This window comes from Lampetra fluviatilis, chromosome 56 (genome assembly GCF_964198595.1).
Source record: "Lampetra fluviatilis chromosome 56, kcLamFluv1.1, whole genome shotgun sequence".
In the NCBI taxonomy this organism is placed as follows: Eukaryota; Metazoa; Chordata; class Hyperoartia; order Petromyzontiformes; family Petromyzontidae; genus Lampetra; species Lampetra fluviatilis.
In genome coordinates this window covers 5,527,821-5,541,991 of record NC_136330.1, presented here as the reverse complement: position 1 = coordinate 5,541,991, position 14,171 = coordinate 5,527,821, and the positions used below count along the sequence as shown (strand labels likewise).

At 52.9% G+C, this 14,171-nt stretch overlaps 1 protein-coding gene across 1 annotated transcript; it reads left to right on the top strand.

Annotated features, from left to right (window-relative positions):
- Positions 1 to 10,368: 10,368 nt before the first annotated feature.
- On the top strand, positions 10,369 to 12,802 carry LOC144950112 (uncharacterized). The gene is made up of 2 exons (XM_078880172.1): positions 10,369 to 11,720; positions 12,780 to 12,802. The coding sequence occupies exons 1-2, from the start codon at positions 10,766 to 10,768 to the stop codon at positions 12,800 to 12,802; spliced, it is 978 nt and encodes a 325-aa protein (XP_078736298.1). The 5' UTR covers positions 10,369 to 10,765.
- Positions 12,803 to 14,171: the final 1,369 nt, after the last annotated feature.

Genomic DNA, 14,171 nt, shown 5'->3' with positions numbered 1-14,171 from the left:
TGTCGTCTGTGCTTGTGCACCACCGTCAATGCAGCAGCAGCGGCAGCATCGCCAACAAAATCATCGCAATATTTCGGTTTGTTAACCGGTTTCACTCTCGCAGCCACGTGGTTACCGGTTTTGCAACACCAACAAACACGTTTTGAGAACGGAGCGACAGAGAGACGCAGAGAGACGCAGAAAGACGCAAAGAGACGCAGAGAGACGCAGAGAGACGCAGAGAGACGCAGAAAGACGCAGACAGATCTTAACATGAACGTGAAATCAGGTGGCCGTGCGTCGTGGATGTGGTAGTGGGTGACCAGCACCATCTCCGTGTCTCTCTATATATTAAAAAAACCGTATCATTATTTCACGATAATAATTTTAATTTGATCTCATGCAAAATGATAAAACGCCCGCATTATGTGACTGCTAATCATCAGCGCCGTTTAGCGACAACCCTGAATTAGGCCTCCCACGTAATTACGTTGGCAAACACGCAAAGCATTGGCCGTACGACGTCACCCCGGTTAACGCCGTTTCGGATAACGCTCACCAACCCCAGGAGCGAGTCTTCAGCGCTAAGCGAGGTCTGCGTGTGTATATCGGCCTCTGTGGAGGAGGCTCGTGAAGGACGCTGCTACTGGGCAGTTGGAGGCAGTCGCCCTCCAACAACAACAATGGAGGGCGGAGGAGCGACGCTCACAACAACGAGCGGAGCGCCGGGTGGCTAAAGCACAACAAGTTGGCACAGTAGGGGGCACAGGTGGTGCATCAGCCAGTCATCTCGGTCATCCCAGTCAGTCGTCTCAGTCAGTCGACCCGTGGCACCTGCTGGGTCTGCGGGCGTTCGACACTTCACGTGGCCTCAAGGTGCACATGGCCTGGCACAAGCGTCGTGGTGACCACTTAGTAGCGAATGGCGGTTGTTGTTGTTGTATATTTAACGACAACAACAACAACAACCCATAATAGAGGTGTTTGTGGGTTAGATCGCGTGCGTATGAATGTGTCGTAACCCTCCACCACCCGACACAGCCAGCAAGGGTTGTCACATCATCACAACGTGCCAACCACCAATGTGTTCATTTACTCTCCTTCAACACGTTTACTCCGCAACACGTTTACTCCGCAACACGTTTACTCCGCAACACGTTTACTCCGCAACACGTTTACTCCCCAACACATTTACTCTCCTCCAACACGTGTACTCTCACATTCTTTGGGTCTTTCGGTAAAGTCACGGAGATGGGTTCAAAGAAAATAACAAAAAACCACGACGTTTCGATCGCAACACAAGCGGTCGTCATCGTGACAAAGGGGGTTAGCCTCTAAAGGCAAACTGTTGATAAAGGTTTCAAATTGGCGTAGCCCAAGTGTCAGCAGCATGGGCGGGGCAGCTGATGTCAATGTGAGTGGTGGTTGTATCGGCCTCTGTGGAGGAGGCTCGTGAAGGACGCTGCTACTGGGCAGTTGGAGGCAGTCGCCCTCCAACAACAACGGAGGGCGGAGGAGCGACGCTCACAACAACGATCGGAGCGTCGGGTGGCTAAAGCACAGCAAGTTGGCACAGTAGGGGGCACAGGTGGTGCATCAGCCACTCATCTCGGTCATCTCGGTCAGTCGACCCGTGGCACCTGCTGGGTCTGCCCCGTGACCTGCTGCCAGCGGGCGTTCGACACTTCACGTGGCCTCAAAGGTGCACATAGCCTGGCACAAGCGTCGTGGTGTAGCCCAAGTGTCAGCAGTATGGGCGGGGCAGCTGATGTTAAAGTGAATGGTGGTTGTAGGGTGAAACGACAGTGCTAGTGGTGGTGGGTTTCCACCAATTAAAGTTCTGCCAGGTCTAAAATGGAAACATCACAGCCAGTTATGAGTTCAACTGTTTGATAACGTCCTTCCAGTGATTGCTGAGTTTGTACCCATCTTCTCGGTTGAAATTGTGTCTATGTCTGTATATATTGATAGCTTCATGAACGAATCTTTGTTGATAGCCAGTGGGTTTGCAAAGCACCTTCGTCTTAAAGAAATCAATTTCGTGTGAGCCCACCGCATTGAAACAATTATCAGCCACGGCCGAGGTATTAGTCCTGTCGTGTTTCAGATCTGCTTTATGTTCACGAACACGGTCCGAAACATGTCGCTTAGTTTCCCCAATGTAACTGCTGCAGCAGACACAGCTTAGTTTGTAGACGCCGGGGTATTGCATGTCAGGGATCACATCCTTCACAGATGGGATCAAATCACGAATTTTATGTACTATCTTCTTGGTTCTTTCGGTAAAGTCACGTAGAAGGGAAGTAATAAAATAATAAAAATAAAACATAATAAAATAATTCTCACGACGTTTCGGCCACAACGCAAGCAGCCGTCCTCAGGTGAAACCAGGTCTGTCGCCTCGACGTCGTGAGAATTATTTTATTATGTTTTATTTTTATTATTTTATTACTTCCCTTCTACGTGACTTTACCGAAAGAACCAAGAAGATGAATCCCTGCAGTCACGAAAGCTTGAAATCGAAATTTTATTATGTTTTATTTTTATTATTTCATTACTTCCCTTCTACGTGACTTTACCGAAAGAACCAAGAAGATGAATCCCTGCAGTCACGAAAGCTTGAAATCGAAATGTATGTACTGTGTTAAATCAAACCTGGATCTTGTGTTTGTTCATGATTTTGGAAATATTTTTGGTGAACCCTGCTACGTCTGGCAAGGTGATGGTTTTGATTAAGTCCTCAGATGGGTCTTTCTCAACGGTTGGAGTGATAGCTTTACGGATTGTCAGAATATCCATTCGTCTTGCGAGCTTGGTGTACGTGTTCCAGTTCACTGGTTAGGTGATGATGGTCAGAAATGCATTGAGCTCTATGGTGTAGAGTTTTGTTGAAGGAATTCTTCTGGGATGGATGGTGGTGGGAGTCAGGTTTTAGATAGGCATCCGTGCGGGTTGCTTTCCTGTAGAGAGAGTGGCCCATTGAGCCATCTGATCTCTTTTCGATTAAAACATCCAAGAATGGTAACTTTACATCTTTTTCCACCTCCATGGTGAATCTGATGGCTGGGTGTGTGGAATTGATGTGGTTGAGGAATTGGTTCAGAGCTGGTCAGCCATGTGGCCAGATGACGAACGTGTCATCTACGTACCTCTTCCACAAGGACGTACGTAGAGTGATGCCTGGATGGCGTTTGTCTCAAAATTGATCCATGAAAACATTGGCTACAACCGGAGATAAGGGAGAACCCATTGGGGTACCTTTAACTTGTTTGTAGAATGTTCCATTCCAGGTGAAGTAAGTGTTGGTGAGGCAGTGTCTCCCCAGGGCCGGTACATCAGCATTCAGTCCTTGTTGGACCAAATCCTCAATGATTGCAATGGTGTCAGGCACATGAACTTTGGTAAACAAAGAGACTACATCGAAACTAACGAGCAAATCACCTGGAGATAGTGAGATGTCATTAATTAACGATACCAAGTGAGCTGAGTTAAGTTCAGCAGAGGCGGTATTACCAGTGAATGGTTATAAGGTCTCAGACAGAAATCGGGCCAGTTTGTAGGTGGGGTGAGTCAATGGTGGAGACGATTGGACGAAGGTGTGTGCCTTCTTTATGGGTTTTCGGTAAGCCATACATCTGGGTGGTCTAGCAGCAGAGGGTTTGAAGGAAAACCGCTTGGACGGTTCAATTAAAGATATCGAATCGGTGATGACATTGTTGGTTTTCGTAACGAGGCTGTTGGTGGGATCTCTTTTAATTTTTGTATAGCTACCATCATTAAGTAGGTCCTGACTGTTGTTATTGTATGTGGTGTTGTCCATGATGACCGTGGCATTGCCCTTGTCGGCTGAGAGGATGACATTTACTCCCCAACACACCGGGGGTGCTGAAGTAGTAATGAATTGGCACGTTCTGTTTACGTGACAAACCCCTTACGTGGTGGTTTAGTAACTGCAGCTACATACTATTAACATTCCTTCCCTTTGTTAATGCTACTCCCTATCGGCCTATCCCCTCCCTTTGATGCTGCTAATCCTGCATAATGCACGGGCATAATATGACTTTGAAACCCACCCGCCCACCTCCTACGCATTTCCCATAAATATGCTAAATTCCTCTTGATATGCAAATTCTTTTGTCAAGGCGCTCTTCTTCCCCCTCCAACCCAGCTTAAATAGACGCTCCAAGCTTGGTGGCGTTTCATTCTTCACCTGAGGACGGCTGCTTGCGTTGTGGCCGAAACGTGGTGAGAATTATTTTATGATGTTTAATTTTTGTTATTTTATGTTTTCCCTTCTACGTGACTTTACCGAAAGAACCAAGAAGAAGAACCTCCACTCAGTTGCGTTTATCGAGTCCATCCATCCGTTCCGTAACTTCTACACCCCCCCTCCCAACACGCCCCGCCCCCCCAACCCCTCTTACTAATTGGCTGCGTCGGGTGGTGGCGGGTTCAACGACACAACAATTATATATTTACGCGATCACCCCCCCACCCCCGCTGCAGTGAACAACAACAACAACAACAACCTTGTCCCACCCATCACCCTCCTGTGACCCTGTCTGCATTCATAGCTGCTGCTGGAACTACGCAGACAGCACTTGACCCAACAGTCTGTTAATGCTAAATTTGTCTGTGTGTGTATATATATTTCTACACATGTTGTTTTAACAACAACAACAACAACAACCCTGTTCCACCCATCACCCTCCTGTGACCCTGTCGGCCTGCATAGCTGCTGCTGCTGCTGGAACGAATCGGACAGCACTTGCCCCAACAGTTAATGCGAAATCTGCCTGTGTGTGAACATTTCTATGTTGGTTTAACAACAACAACACGAACAACCCTTGCCTTGGAATAAACGTAGCAGGCTTGAGGGAAGCGGCCTGCCCTCCGCGGGCACAGATAGACATACAGATAGACAGACAGACAGATAGACACACAGACAGAGAGACAGAGAGACAGACAGAGAGACAGAGAGACAGACAGAGAGACAGACACACAGACAGAGAGACAGACAGGGAGACAGACAGACAGAGAGACAGACAGACAGGGAGACAGACAGACAGACAGAGAGACATACAGACAGACACACAGACAGACACACAGACAGAGAAACAGACAGAGAAACAGACAGACACACAGATAGACACACAGACAGAGAGACAGACAGACACACAGAGAGACAGAGAAAGAGACAGACAGACAGAGAGACAGACAAACAGACACACAGACAGAGAGACATAGAGACAGAAACACAGAGAGAAAGACAGAGAGACAGAGAGACAGACACACAGACAGAGAGACAGATAGGGAGACAGACACACAGAGAGACAGACAGACAGAGAGACAGACACACAGAGAGACAGACAGAGAGACAGAGAGACAGACACACAGACAGAGAGACAGACAGAGAGACAGACACACAGACACACAGACAGAGAGAAAGACACACAGAGAGACAGACAGACAGAGAGACAGACACACAAACAGAGAGACAGACAGAGAGAGACACACACAGACACACAGACACACAGACAGACAGACAGACACACAGACAAACAGACGTCGTGCAGTGAGCGCTACCCTGGCGACTGCTCATGGCTCTCATTCAAGGAGGGACCGGGAACTGGAATTGAATTCCACCGGCAGAGCCAGCACGGCTCGGCTCGGCTCTGCAGTGGAAAGTTCCACTACCACAAGGCACAGCCAAAGGTACCCCCACTGCCCAACTGCGTAGCCTCGGGGCAAGTGCTGTTAGCGATCAGCAGCAGCGGCTGCTGAAGGCCGCCAAACGGCACACGCTGAAGCGGGATGGGTGGTCCAGCCACCACCGCGCCCGGCCGCCTTTGTCTTCCCCCCAGTACAAAGACCCAGGGGGAGTCTGCCTGTGTTGCAACACTGTCTGGGGCAAGACCAGTTCAGATCATCGTCACTGGCGTTGGCCGTGAATATGAATCGAAATCGGGCTCTAATGCAACCACCACTCCCCATACAGGGAGTCAGATTGGGGGGGGGGGGGGGTGTTAGATATGCAGAGATGATTGATACATAGAGATAGATCGATGCCGAGGGAACGACAGATTAGACACAGAGCTGCAGAGATATGGAGAGAGATAGCGAAGGAGAGAGAGAGAAATACAGAGATACCTAGCGAGGCAGATGGAGATACCGAGAGAGAGAGACACACAGAGATAGAGGCACACACAGAGACTCATAGAGACACACAGAGAGGCTCATACAGATACACAGGGATAGATAGAGACACACAGAGACACAGAGAGATACATAGAGACACACACAGACACACACAGAGACACACAGAGATACACAGAGAGATACATAGACACACACAGAGACACACAGAGACTCACAGAGACACACAAAGACACACATAGACTCACAGAGACACACAGAGACACACAGACACACAGATACACACACAGAGACACACAGAGACACAGAGAGACACACAGAGACACACAGAGACACGTCGAGACACATAGAGACACACAGAGACACACAGACACACACAGAGACACACAGACACACACAGAGACACACAGAGACACAGATACACACACAGAGACACACAGAGACACACATAGACACACAGAGACACATAGACACACACAGAGACACACAGAGACACACATAGACACACAGAGACACACAGAGACACAGAGACACACAGAGACACACAGAGACACACAGACACAGAGACACACAGAGACACACAGACACAGAGACACAGAGACACACAGACACAGAGACACACAGAGACACACACAGAGAGACACAGAGACACACAGAGAGACACAGAGACACACATAGACACACAGAGACACACATAGACACACAGAGACACACATAGACACACACAGAGACACTAAGAGACACACAGAGACACACAGAGACACACAGAGACACACACAGAGATATATACACACACACAGAGACACACAGACACACACACAGAGATACATACACACACAGAGACACACACAGTCACACAGAGACATACAGAGACATTCTGTGAGACACAGAGACACACAGAGACACACAGAGACTCATAGAGACACACAGAGACACACAGAGACGCACAGAGACTCACAGAGACTCACAGAGATACACAGAGACACACAGAGACTCATGGAGACACACAGAGACACACAGAGAAACACAGACACACACAGAGACACACAGAGACAGACAGAGCCACAGAGACACACAGACACACAGAGACACACAGAGACACAGAGACACACAGAGACACACAGAGACACATAGAGACACACAGAGAGACACATAGAGACACACAAAGACACAGAGACACACAGAGACACACAGAGACACACAGACACACAGAGACACACAGAGACACAGAGACACACAGAGACACAGAGACACACAGAGACACACAGAGACACACAGATACACAGAGACACACAGATACACAGAGACACAGTATATATATAGAGATGTGTACAGAGATAGCGATGGACACATCCTATCGGTCGATGGTGTAGAGAGTGAATTCGTACACACACAATGTGCCATGAAGCAGGGGCATTGCCCGAAACGTCACATTTTAGATATCTTTCTTTCCTTTCAAGGCCGCAGCGTTAGTATTAACTAACACGTTACATACTCACAGGGAGGGGTAAGTGCTGTTAGCGAGCACCTATTAAGGCCGGAGCGGTTCACACGAGGGAGTATCTCCACCCCCCCCCCCCACCAGATGTTAAGGCTGAGTCTACCTAGGAGGAAGCCGCCTCTGACCCGTTCGGAAATTTATCCACCAGCGGTGGTTGGCCGCGAGCTGGAATCGAACTCCGTTGTCCGGGGGCTCCGTAGCGCAGCGCAGCGCGCTAACCGCAGCGCCACCGCTCCGCCCACGCAAACGCGAAGGCAAAGGTCCCCCGTGTAGCCTCAGCAGACTGCCGGGGCAAGAGCTGCTAACGAATAGCGGCGGCTGTGAAGGCCGGCACGAGGTGGTGGGGTTGCTAGCCACCATGCACGGCCGCCTTTGTCTCCCCTCCCCCCCCCTAATTTTGAGGCCGAGTCGACCTAGGGAAGGCCCACGACCGGCACCGGATGATTTGCTAGCGGCGACTTTGGGGGGCCCGTGAGCTGGAATCGAACTCGGATCCGTCGCCCGGGGGGGGGGCTCCGTAGCGCAGCGCGGCGCTTACCGCGGCGCCACCGCTCCCCCTACGCAAGGCGAAGGCAAAGCTCCCCCTGGTAGCCTTAGCAGACTGTTGGCAAAGTGCTGTTAGCGAGCACCTATTACGGTAAATCCTTCCTGGTCCGCCTTTATCTTCCCCCCCCCCAGGTATTGCGTAAGTCTCACAATCAATCTCCACGCGTCGACGACCAATCATCAAGCCACGACTACCGAGGTCGATAAAATCACGGTACCAAATTTCGATTTAAAGCTTTCGTGACTGCAGGGATTCATCTTCTTGGTTCTTTCGGTAAAGTCACGTAGAATGGAAAATAATTAAAATAATAAAAATAAAACATCATAAAATAATTCTCACGACCTTTCTGAAGACGGCTGCTTGCGTTGTGGCCGAAACGTCGTGAGAATTATTTTATTATGTTTTATTATTTTATTATTTTATGATTTTCCTTCTACGTGACTTTACCGAAAGAACCAAGAAGATCACGGTACCACTTTTGCTGTTCGCCGTCACCGATAGGATGGACCCCCCCCCCCTCCTCCCTCACGGCAAGGGAATGTGGAATTGCCACCACGGGCGGGGCTGGCTCGGAGTTTCAGGCGCTTCGAGATGACCACGACGGCGTAGCCCGGAGCGGTGGTGCAGGTAGCGTTGGGGAGACAAAGGCGGCCGGGCCTGTTGTTGTTGGTTACACCCCACACACACCCCCCTTGCCCGCGCCCCACAACAATCTGCTGAGGCTACACGGTGGAGGAGGGCGCCTTTGTCTGTGCACGTGTCTCGTACACAATACGGCGTGTGTGTGTGTGCACTTGTGCGTGTGTGCACGTGTGTGTGTGTGCACGTGTGTGTGTATGTGTGTTGTGCGTGCGTGTGTGTGTGTTGTGCGTGCGTGTGTGTGATGTGCGTGTTGTGCGTGTGTGTGCACTTGCGTGTGTGTGTGCGTGTGTGTTTGCGCGTGTGTGTGTGCGCGTGTGTGTGCGCGTGTGTTTGCGCGTGTGTGTGCGCGTGTGTGTGCGCGTGTGTGTGCGCGTGTGTGTGCGCGTGTGTGTGCGCGTGTGTGTGCGCGTGTGTGTGCGCGTGTGTGTGCGCGTGTGTGTGCGCGTGTGTGTGTGCGCGTGTGTGTGTGTCCACGTGTGTGTGTGTTTGCACGTGCGTGTGTGTGTGTGTGCACGTGTGTGTGTGTGCACGCGCGTGTGTGTGTGTGTATCAGATGTGTGTGTGTGTGTTCACGTGTGTGTGTGTGCACGTGTCTCGTACACACGGTGTCCCGCTGTATGCACGCGTGTGTGTGTGTGCACGTGCGCGTGTGTGTGTGCACGTGTGTGTGTGTCCACGCGTGTGTGTGTGTGCACGTGCGTGTGTGTGTGTGCACGTGCACGTGTGTGTGTCCACGTGTGTGTGTGTTTGCACGTGCGTGTGTGTGTGTGTGCACGTGTGTGTGTGTGCACTTGCGTGTGTGTGTGCACGTGTGTGTGCACGTGCGTGTGTGTGAACGTGTGTGTGTGTGCACTTGCTTGCGTGTGTGTGTGCATGTGTGTGTGTGTGCACTTGCGTGTGTGTGTGCACGTGTGTGTGTGTGCACTTGCGTGTGTGTGTGTGTGCACGTGTGTGTGTGTGCACTTGCGTGTGTGTGTGCACGTGTGTGTGTGTGCACTTGCGTGTGTGTGTGTGTGCACGTGTGTGTGTGTGCACTTGCGTGTGTGTGTGTGTGCATGTGTGTGTGTGTGCACTTGCGTGTGTGTGTGCACGTGTGTGTGTGTGCACTTGCTTGCGTGTGTGTGTGCATGTGTGTGTGTGTGCACTTGCGTGTGTGTGTGCACGTGTGTGTGTGTGCACTTGCGTGTGTGTGTGTGTGCACGTGTGTGTGTGTGCACTTGCGTGTGTGTGTGTGTGCATGTGTGTGTGTGTGCACTTGCGTGTGTGTGTGCACGTGTGTGTGTGTGCACTTGCTTGCGTGTGTGTGTGCATGTGTGTGTGTGTGCACTTGCGTGTGTGTGTGCACGTGTGTGTGTGTGCACTTGCGTGTGTGTGTGTGTGCCCGTGTGTGTGTGTGCGCACGCGCGTGTGTGTGTGTGTGCACGTGTGTGTGTGCACGTGTGTGTGTGTGCACTTGCGTGTGTGTGTGTGTGCACGTGTGTGTGTGCACGTGTGTGTGTGCGCGCGCGCGCGTGTGATCCGATATCCGCGCAGCTCACCTGCGAATCGCGTTTTCAGAGCCGTCCAAACTGCGCGTACCATCCTGACGTGTGCTGGGCAGAGCCACTCGGCCACCTACTCCTCAGTGCGAGCGCCCACTAGGGCGATCAGCAAAAGATCGTCACCTTCCCAGTCAGATGTTGGGGGTCCTCCACAACTGCTCATCCAGGCACTCAGTTAGCAGTGTCACTCACGCGGTCCTCCGGCACCGAATCGTACGCTGAGCGCAGACATTCGTGTGAATGCTCAATCGGAGAGTCGGGTGACTCAGGCAGGTAGTCGTCGGTCAACCTCGCAGGCAGGCGAACAGGCAGGGCGAGATAGTCACAGGGGCAGGCGGGCAGGCTGGCTGGTGGACTGGTAGGCAGGCAAGCCAGACAGGCATATTGGCAGTCAGTCAAATGGTCGGGCGGGCAGTCAGTCAGTCGGCCAGGCGGACAATCAGTCAGGCGGTTAGTCAGACGGTCAGTCAGACAGTCAGTCCGGCGATCGGAGGATCAGACGGTCAGTCAGACAGTCGAACAAGCAGTCAGTCAGTCAGTCGAACAATCAACCAGCCAGCCGAGGAATCAGACGATCAGTCAGACAGTCAGCCAGTCGAACAGTCATACAGCCAGTCGAACAATCAGTCAGCCAGTCGAACAATCAGTCAGTCAGTCGAACAATCAGTCAACCAGTCGAGGAATCAGACGATCAGTCAGACAGTCAGCCAGTCGAACAATCAGTCAGTCAGTCGGACAATCAGTCAACCAGTCGAGGACTCAGACGGTCAGTCAGACAGTCAGCCAGTCGAACAATCAGTCAGTCAGTCGAACAATCAGCCAGCCAGCCGAGGAATTAGACGATCAGTCAGACAGTCAGCCAGTCGAACAATCAGTCAGTCAGTCGAACAATCAGTCAACCAGTTGAGGAATCAGACGATCAGTCAGACAGTCAGCCAGTCGAACAATCAGTCAGTCAGTCGAACAATCAGTCAGTCAGTCGAACAATCAGTCAACCAGTTGAGGAATCAGAGATCAGTCAGACAGTCAGCCAGTCGAACAATCAGTCAGTCAGTCGAACAATCAGTCAGTCAGTCGAACAATCAGTCAACCAGTCGAGGAATCAGACGATCAGTCAGACAGTCAGCCAGTCGAACAGTCAGTCAGCCAGTCGGACAACCAGTCAGTCAGTCGGACAATCAGCCAGCCAGCCAGTCGAGGAATCAGACGGTCAGTCAGACGAGTCGTTCGGTCAGTCAGCCAGTCGGCCAGTCCGTCAGTCGTCCAGTCCGTCAGTCGGCCAGTCGCTCCTTAGTCGGCAGGAGTCCGTCTCGCGGGCGACTCGAGGGCGCAGAGATTCTGAAGGGCATCGTGGGTGCGGGAGAGAGAGAGAGAGAGGTCTGTTCACGAACGCTCTCCCCCCCTTCTTCCCCTCTCCCTCTCTCACCCCTCCCTCTCTCCCCCCCCCCCCTCTCACGCTCTCTCCCCCCCCTTCGCCCCCCCTCTCTCACCCCTCTCTCTCCCCCTCTCTCCCCCCCCCTCTCTCGCTCTCCCGCCCCTTCTCCCCCCTCTCTCTCCCCCCTCTCTCCCTTCCCCCCCCCCTCTCTCGCTCCCCCCTCTCCCCCCCTCTCTCGCTCCCCCCCCCCACCTCTCCCCTCCCTCTCGCCCCCCCTTCTCCCCCCCCCCTCTCTCGCTTCCCCTTCTCCCCCCCCCTCTCTCGCTCTCCCCTCCCTCTCCCCCCCCCTCCCCCCCCCCTCTCTCGCTCCCCCCTCTCCCCCCCCCTCTCTCACTCTCCCCTCCCTCTCCCCCCCCTCCCCCCCCCCTCTCCCCCCCCCCTCTCTCGCTCCCCCCTCTCCCCCCCCCTCTCTCGCTCCCCCCCCCCACCTCTCCCCTCCCTCTCGCCCCCCCCTCTCCCCCCCCCCTCTCTCGCTCTCCCCTCCCTCTCCCCCCCCTCCCCCTCCCTCTCTCGCTCCCCCCCCCCACCTCTCCCCTCCCTCTCGCTCTCCCCTCCCTCTCCCCCCCCCCTCTCTCTCCCTCTCTATTTTTCTCTCTCTCCCGTTTATCTCTCCCCTTTCCTCTCCCCTCTCGCACTACGCGGGCACCACAGCCGCATCTCTCCCGCGCGCTCTCGCTCTCTCGCTCGCTCTCTCGCTCGCTCTCTCTCGCCTGCCGACGGAGACGTGGTCCGGGGAATCTCCTGGATGTGGTGTGCCGGGTGGCTCCTAGTCATCTCTCTCTCTCGCTCGCTCTCTCTCTCTCGCCTGCCGACGGAGACGTGGTCCGGGGAATCTCCTGGATGTGGTGTGCCGGGTGGCTCCTAGTCATCTCTCTCTCTCGCTCGCTCTCTCTCTCTCTCTCTCGCCACCGTTGGGTGCGGTCGTGTTCACCTGGAGCTCCTGCTCTAACGTGTGTGTGGGTGGGGGCCTGGGCTCAGGTGTGAGCCTGAGCCTGGCCTAGGGAGAGTTTTCCTAGGGAAAAACGCGAGGTTATCTCTGCGTTTCTCCCCGTGTATCGGCCTGCTGTAGTTAGTTTGTATTACTACTGTCGTTTGTGGGTTTGTCTGTGTTGTGCGTTTGTCTGTGTATTTGGTTTTGTTTGGTTGTCTGCTTGGTTGGTCGCGTTGTGTTGGCCTGGTGGTTTTTTTTTCACCTGGTTTACCTGGCTTAACACCGCGTGTGTTTGGCCTGTTTGTCGTTTTGTCTGTTTGGTGAGTGTTTTGTCTGTGTGTTTGTTTGTTTGTGTGGTTGCTTGTGCGTGCGTTTGGTTTGTTTATCTGTCGTTTTGTTTATTTGTTTGTCTGCTTGGCTGGTCGCGTTGTGTGTTGGCCTGGTGTTTTTTACCTGGGCTAACACCACGTGTGTTTGGCCAGGTTGTCTGTTTGGTGAGTGTTTGTTTTGTGTGTTTGTTTGTTTGTGTTTGCTTGTGCGTGCGTTTGTTCGTCTATCTGTCGTTTTGTTTATCTGTATGTTTGTTTTGATTGTTCGTTTTTGTTTGTCTGCTTGTTGGTTCGGTCGTGTGTGAGTTCGTCTGTGTGTTTGTCCTGCGCGTGTGTGTGCCTGTCTGTGTGTGTGTGTGTGTTTGTGTTGGGTGTTGGTGTTTTTATTTTTTTATTCGTATTTTTATTTTTTATTTTTATTTATTTTTTGGCGATTAATTTTGTTGCTGCTGGTGCTGCCATGCGGGCGACATGGTTCAGCCCAGCAGCATGGAGGCTCTCACCGACGATCACGGCTTCCGGTGTTTCCCATCGCCGGGGACAACGCCCGAGGAAGTCGCCACTGCAGCGGCAACGCACACCGGGCTGCCTGCTGTCCGGGTGGTGCAGCGGGAAAACCGTGGCTATGTTGTGTACGTAGCCACGGTGGAGGCAGCGGCACGGGTGGTCGGAAAAGGGCTCGAAGTCGGAGGTGAGGGGGGGCAGCGGGTGCAGTGCACCCCTCTCACAGCACCCGACGGCGCGAATCACCATCACGGGCGCTCCACCATACATGACTAACGCGGAGCTGATGGGAGAGCTGCAACGTTTCGGCACGGTGGCCTCAAGCATCAGCCTACTACCTATGAGAACGCGGAACCCTGCCATGCGACACATCTTATCTGGGCAACGGCAGGTGCTCCTCATCCTGAAGGGTGGACGCACCGTGTTGGACGTGGCCTTCAAGCGCACCGTTGGTGGCCGCGTCCACACGGTGTACCTGGCCACGACCGAACCACGCTGCTACGGATGTGGCAGCGTGGGACACGTGAAGAAAAATTGCTCCACCAGGGCGGGGTCGGGTGGAGCTGCGACAGGGACGACGCCGACGCTGCAGCCGCAACCGCAGCA